The sequence below is a fragment of the Crocodylus porosus genome, unplaced genomic scaffold (assembly GCF_001723895.1).
Source record: "Crocodylus porosus isolate Cpor-Errol unplaced genomic scaffold, CroPor_comp1, whole genome shotgun sequence".
NCBI classification, from domain to species: Eukaryota; Metazoa; Chordata; order Crocodylia; family Crocodylidae; genus Crocodylus; species Crocodylus porosus.
Genome location: NW_017728922.1, coordinates 1,490,322 through 1,496,321, shown reverse-complemented (window position 1 = coordinate 1,496,321; position 6,000 = coordinate 1,490,322). Strand labels below are relative to the sequence as shown.

The 6,000-nt window shown below is 64.9% G+C and overlaps 1 protein-coding gene across 2 annotated transcripts in view; it reads left to right on the top strand.

Annotated features, from left to right (window-relative positions):
• The first annotated feature begins 2,039 nt into the window (after window positions 1–2,039).
• CDH22 (cadherin 22) overlaps window positions 2,040–6,000 on the top strand; it is a 46,012-nt gene continuing 42,051 nt past the window's right edge. Inside the window, exons 1-2 of one of the 2 annotated variants that reach the window (XM_019539544.1) lie at window positions 2,040–2,282; window positions 3,277–4,185. In XM_019539544.1, coding sequence (XP_019395089.1) covers window positions 3,919–4,185 — 267 coding nt within the window. In that variant the 5' untranslated portion in view covers window positions 2,040–2,282; window positions 3,277–3,918. The remainder of the gene's footprint in view (window positions 2,283–3,276; window positions 4,186–6,000) is intronic. The other variant, XM_019539543.1, reaches the window with a different exon arrangement.

Genomic DNA, 6,000 nt, shown 5'->3' with positions numbered 1-6,000 from the left:
AGAGTGTAAAACATAAGCTCAGGATGTAATTTCTACTGTCAACATGATGTACAGTACAGCTCTGCCAAAGACGTACCAACCAACCCAGCGAGCCCGCGCCGGGGGAGCACAGGGGGGCCTGAGCCCTGCTGCGAGCGGGGAAGCCGGGGCCGAGCAGCTGCAGGAAGCTGAGCTGGGGGGGGCTGGCAGTGGGGGGCACATGTGCCAGCCAGGGCGCGCGCCCGCATGTTGGCACCGGTGCCTGTGACAGCCGGTGCCGTGTGTCTGGCTGCGCGTGTAAGCAGCGTGCGCAGCCCTGCCCGCCGCCACGTGCTGGGGCGCTGCCATGTGGGCTGGCTGCGGCTGCAGAAGTTCCCTCCGGTAACTGCCGGCTCCGCGTGGCAGGGAAGTGGCCCCCGGGCCAGTGGTGCGTAAGGCTGGGGAGTGAGCGCCGGCCCGGCTGCTCGGCGCCTCCCGAGCGCCAGGCCCCGTGGCCCCCCGGCACCCAGGTGGGGAGGGCAGAGCCCAGGGGCTCGGGCACGTGCGCTGGGGGTGAGCGGGGCCTCATCCCGGTTCCGGGTCAGGCGCTGGGGGTGCAGCGGGAGCAGGGCCAGCCGCTCGCCGCATCCTGGAGCTGCGGGAGCAGGGCCAGCCGCTCGATGCGTCCTGGAGCTGTGGGAGGCAGCACGGTGGCTGAGCCGGGGAAGGCAAGGTTGCAGTTCCCACAGCAACGCTGGCCCAGCCCCTTGTGAACCGCAGCAGCCCCGACCACATCTCTCCTGTGACAGTCCCTGCTTTGGGGCGTCCCTCATTTGATTTCTCAGCCCTGTGCTTTACCGGGGAAGTGGCCTGAGCGCCAGAGCTGTGCCTCGTGTGTGGCGGTGGCTGTAGGAGCTGCCCGGGGCCGTGGCAGTTGCTGCTTGGGTTTAAAAGAGCAGGGTTGGGGTGGTGCTTTGCACTCCTTGATGCCGGCGCCGTTGTAGAGCTGAGCCCTTGCCCATGCAGCAGCCAGTGGGGGCCTGGCCCCAGGCTTGCTGTCCTCCGGCCGTGGGCGCTGCCTCGCGTCTGGAGCGCAGGCCTCCGCCTGCTCTCTCGTGTGAACGCCTCTCCTTTCCCCCAGTCGCTGCTTGGGAGGGTGCTCGGGCAGCCCGGCCTGCTCCCCGACGGCCAGGGCATCCCATGTTTCAGTGATCCTGGGCACGTGCAAGGCCCCACGTTTGGTTCTTGTCGTGGTCACGGCTCCTGGGGGCAGCCCCATTGCTCTGGGGAGCGCATTCGCGGGAATGATGTAGTCGCCACCGGCAGGGAGGTGCCCTTGTCTGGCATGGCTCCTTCCCCTCCCCACCTGGAGCTGGGGCGGGGTTCTGGGAGCCAGCAAGCAGGCCAGGGGGACGCTACAGGCAGGCCTGGGCCCCCCCTGGATCTTGCTTCATGCCCAGGGCAGCTCTGGGGTGGGGGTGACCTGCGGAAGGCAGCTGCTAGCAACTTGGCCAGATTCACTGCGCCGTGAACGTCCCGGGGCTCAGGCTGTGCTGAAGTGAGCAGGGGGCAGGGAGGGGGAAGAGTCCTGCTAGCTATCGGGGCAGAGTCAGCCAGGGCAGAGCTGAGGCTGCCCCTCGATGCCAGCTTTTAACCGTCAATTGTGGCTCTGGCACTTGGGCTGGTTTGCAAAGCTCATGAAGCACTGGCAGCGTCAGGGCTGATCACCCAGCAGGGCTGGGCTGCAGCTCATGCGGTGGCCTGGCGCAAGTGATGCAGGATGCGTGATGCGACATGGTGTGGCTGCTGCCACCACGAGCACGCCCTGGCGAGTGTCTCCACGCACATGTGTGTGGTGAGAAACCAGACTTCCTGCATGCGTGCTCCCTTTCCTGCTAGTCAGGGGGGCGGTGGGAGTCTGGCTCTGGCCTCTGCTGGGATGCTCCCTGCACCACGCCGCGCCGCGCCGTGCCATCGTGGTTTTCCTGGCCTTGCAGGGGGTGCGGGGTGGAGGTGCAGGCATGCCAGCTGATGAGTGTATGTGGTGTGGTACAGGCGGGGGTGTCCAGCTCCCCCACTAGATCTGCCTCTCTTACAGTCTTCTGTGCTCTTTGCTTACAGGGGAACCTGCAAAATTGGCACGAGCACCTCGGGGCTGTCTGCACCCGGTAGGAGGGCTGAGTCGGCAGGCGAGACGACAGGGTCTGGCGCCCACCGCGCTTCCGAGTGCGAGCGAGCGAGTGTTCTTGGCAAGCACCAGCCGGCATCTAGCAGCACGGGAGGCATCTCTGTGACATGAGGCATCGCTGCAGCCCTGCCTGCCGGTGAGTGGGCCCAGGGCGTGGGATGGAGACGGGAAGGAACACGAGTGAAGCCGCTCCATCCTTCCTAGAGATGCTCCGGAGCCCCGTGTTCCCCGAGCACACGCTGCGGGCTGTGTGTGCTACAACACGTGTGTGTGTGGGGGGAGCTCTAGCATGGGGCCCTATGGATGCCTCATGGCATGTGCATCACGTGTGGGGCCCTGGGCACTGGCTGAGGGCCTGGGGCTGCATGAGGTGGGGCATCTCCCCCCGCCGTGCCCTGGGCTCTGTTTGCACCTGGGGCTGTTCTGGGACAAGGAAGCAGCAGGGTGACACCACGGCAGCCTGCCCTGAGTTTGGAGTCTGGGGGGGGGGTCATGTCCCAGCTGTGCAGATCTGCAAGTGGCTGCTGATGTGGCACTTGCCAGCTGCCGCCTCCGCACCTGGGTGCCTGGAGCCCACCCTGGACGCTTCTTCCCCCGAGGTCAGCTCCGTGTCTCTGCTGGGCCAGGCTGGGGCTCGGGGGCTTGGGTTGTGGCTGTGTGGGTGGGAGCTGGGGAGCCAGAGACCAAGTTGCAGCTCCAGCCCTGGGAATCGGACCAGCCTTTTCCTGTGGGAACAGGCCTGGGAGCTCCAGGCACCTCCTGGGGCACAGTAGCATGCTGCCTCCCCGCAGTGCTGGCCCGTGTCCTCCCCTGCATCTGGCGTGGGGCAGGGTGGCATGGCGTTGGGGGCACATGGGCTGGCAGAGCATGGAGCCAGGCTGTGCAGAGCTGCTGCTTTGGGGGCTTGAGACCTCCTTGCTCTTGGGGCCCCTGTGAAATGCAGGATGTGCCGCAGAGAGGGAACCACGCAGCTTGCCACCTCTGCCCGCTGTCCCTGCCTCCTGGCTCTGGCTGTGCTGGGTTCCCATGTGTGGCCCGGGGGTGGCAGCCCCACAGGGCTTGTTGCCCATGGGGGAATGTGGGCCCTGTTCCTGCACCTGCACCATCGCTAACATCTTGGCCCTTTTCAGGCTCCCGGAGACACTGCTGGCCGCCTTGGACTCGCCCGCGTGACCCAGCAGAAGATGGAGGTGACTGGCAGCCTGTGGGCCAAGGAGCCTTCGCTGGAGCCAGGAGAACAACAGCCACGAAAACAAGGATTACAAACGCCCTCACGCTGAGTGCAGTGCGTGCACTGGGCCTGCTCCTGGATTCAGGGGCTCCTGTGCTGCCCCAGCCAGTGCCTCCCTTGTGGGACTTAATGCCGAGATGCTCGCCCCCTCTTCCTGCGAGCTCCCGGCGCAGATGCCTCCGGTCCTGGCAGACGGCTGTGCCCCTGCCCCCGCATGCTGAAGGACCTCGTGCGTGGGGAGTGGAGAGGGGGCCACAGCTGCTGTCCGGACTCCAGCCCCCAAGGCAGCACGGCTGCTGCCAGCGGCCCGCCCAGCAGATCCAGTGCCACGGGCAGCCGCTAACACCTGCTCTCTCCAGGCACGGAGCCTGCGCGGGGCTGGCCCGGGACTGCTTGTCGCTGTCTGCAGTGGGGCCCTGAGGGCCGACATGTGACTCCTGGCCCGCTGGGGTTGCGAGGGGTCTGGCTGCCACAGCAGGGTCCCGGCGGGCGCAGAGACCCCCTGCGGGCTGGCGAGACGCACCGTGGTGGCGCCCAGAGGATGCCGGCGTCCTGTCTGCCAGCCCCACTCCATGCTGCTGCCCAGGGGATGGGGCTCTTGGGCTTCTCGTGGACCCTGTCGCTTCTGCTCTGTACCCTGGAGCGGCCGAGGGCCCTGGCCGTGCGCGCAGACGCAGCGGGCCCTGGCTTGGAGCCCGCGGGGGACAGCGTGCTGCTGGTGGGCGGCCGCGTGAAGCGTGGCTGGGTGTGGAACCAGTTCTTCGTGGTCGAGGAGTACACGGGCACGGAGCCGCTGTACGTGGGGAAGGTAAAGTGACGGGGGTGCCTGCCTGCCCCGCCGGGCTGCCCGGGGCTGGGGCAGGGCAGGAAAGGGCTGGGGCTGGCCAGCGGGGAGGTGCCCGAAGCACAGCCACGTGCTGAGGACAGCTCTCGGCCATGCAGCAGGACCACTGGCCCGAAGGCTGTGGGCAGGCCGTCCTGAAGCCTGTGGCAGTGGGGATGGCCTGGGCCCTGCGGGCATGCGGGCTCGTTCTGGCCATACCGATGCCCAGCCAGGCCCAGCATGGAGGCTACAGCCTTGCTGCCCCCCTTCCGGAGGAGGCCGGGGCCGTGTGCCTGCTTGCTCAGGAACACGTGCTGGGGCCAAGGCTGGCAAGCAAGCACCGCAGCTGCCGGCAGAGCCATGCTCCTCCACGGCGGCGCTCACTGCAGTTACAGTTAATTCACAGCTCCCCTGGGGAGTGACTCGAAGCATCAGGCCTTGTCAAATTCCAGAGGTAGCCTAGCAACAGCCTCATTTCCAAAATGAACCCGGGAACCTAAACTAACCCATTTTACAGCCCCTTTCCACACGCTCGCTGTGTTGCCTGCCAGCCCAGAGCAAATAGCCGAGCCACGCACAGCCGCTCCTGGTCAGCACCGCTCTGAGAGGTGGGCGCAGCTGGCACGGCATGGCTGTCACCCCCGCGGGTCATGCCGCAGCTCCTGCTGGGGGAGCCCTGGGTGGGGGGTGCCTGGATCGGCGCCCCACAGCCAGGCCTCCTGCCTCCGTGCTGCAGTGCCTGTGCGGGAGGGGCTGGGGGCCAGGGGTAGCCTGCTCTGCCCCTGCTCCAGGCTGGGGCTGTAATCACTGGGAACCTCTCCTGCCCATTCCCCTCTGCGCCCCTCCAGGGAGAGCCCGGGCTGGGGTGGCCAGGAACCCCCTGCCGCAGGCGCCCTCATTGCCCCTGCCGCACCCTGGAGGGCTGTGAGCTTCTCGTAGGCAGTGCCCTGGCCCCACGCCCGCTGGCACCCCCTGCTGGGAAGGCGCAGCCCTGCGGTGCCCCTTCCGCCCCTGCCCGGGCTCTTTGGAGGTCCAATAACATTTCCATACAATCTGGGCTCTTTGGCTAATCCTTTTTCTGAACTGTAATTTCCCCTGAGGCCGCTGTCAGTTTGATGTGGATTTCTTTGGGTTTTTTAAATAGAATTATGGGGTCAGCACTAGCTCCAAACTTCTGCATGTGGACAGATCTATTTTAGATAGAGATGGGGATTAAAGGGAAAAAAGCAGATTTAATTAAGTTGCTAATATTTAAAGAAAATTGATGAACTCGGGCTTTATGAGTTGGAGCAAACAGAGAGCGCGCCTTCATTACGGGCCAGTTTTTATTTGATTTTCTTTCTTCCTCAGTCCCAGCGTCATGTTTTATTTGTGTATCTGTGCTTTCTGCTTAATCGCTTTTCATAAGGAAAATGCACCTCTGTTCACATTTAATTTTGAATTAATTAGTAGGAAGTAATTAACGGCCTCGTAAAATCCCTGTTTTTAGCCCTTTTGGGCAGGGAAACAATTTCCCTCTTTAACAGACAGAGCCGGTGAAAGGTTCTTGTCTGCTTGCCAGGGGCCCTTGCCTGGCGTTGCCCAGACGTGTTTGCCTGGTCCCTCGGCAGAGGGGCTGATACTGGCCCTGGATCCTGCCCATCTCCTGGGCACGTAGCCCTGTCCCGGGTGCAAAGGGGGGTGAGGGTGGAGGTGGGCGGGAGGCAGTGGCACAGCCAGAGCCAGAGGCAGACGTGCCCTGTGCTGGTGCCGTCCACCCCTCCGGCGCTCTGCCGAGGCCCTCCAGCAACCATGCAAGGG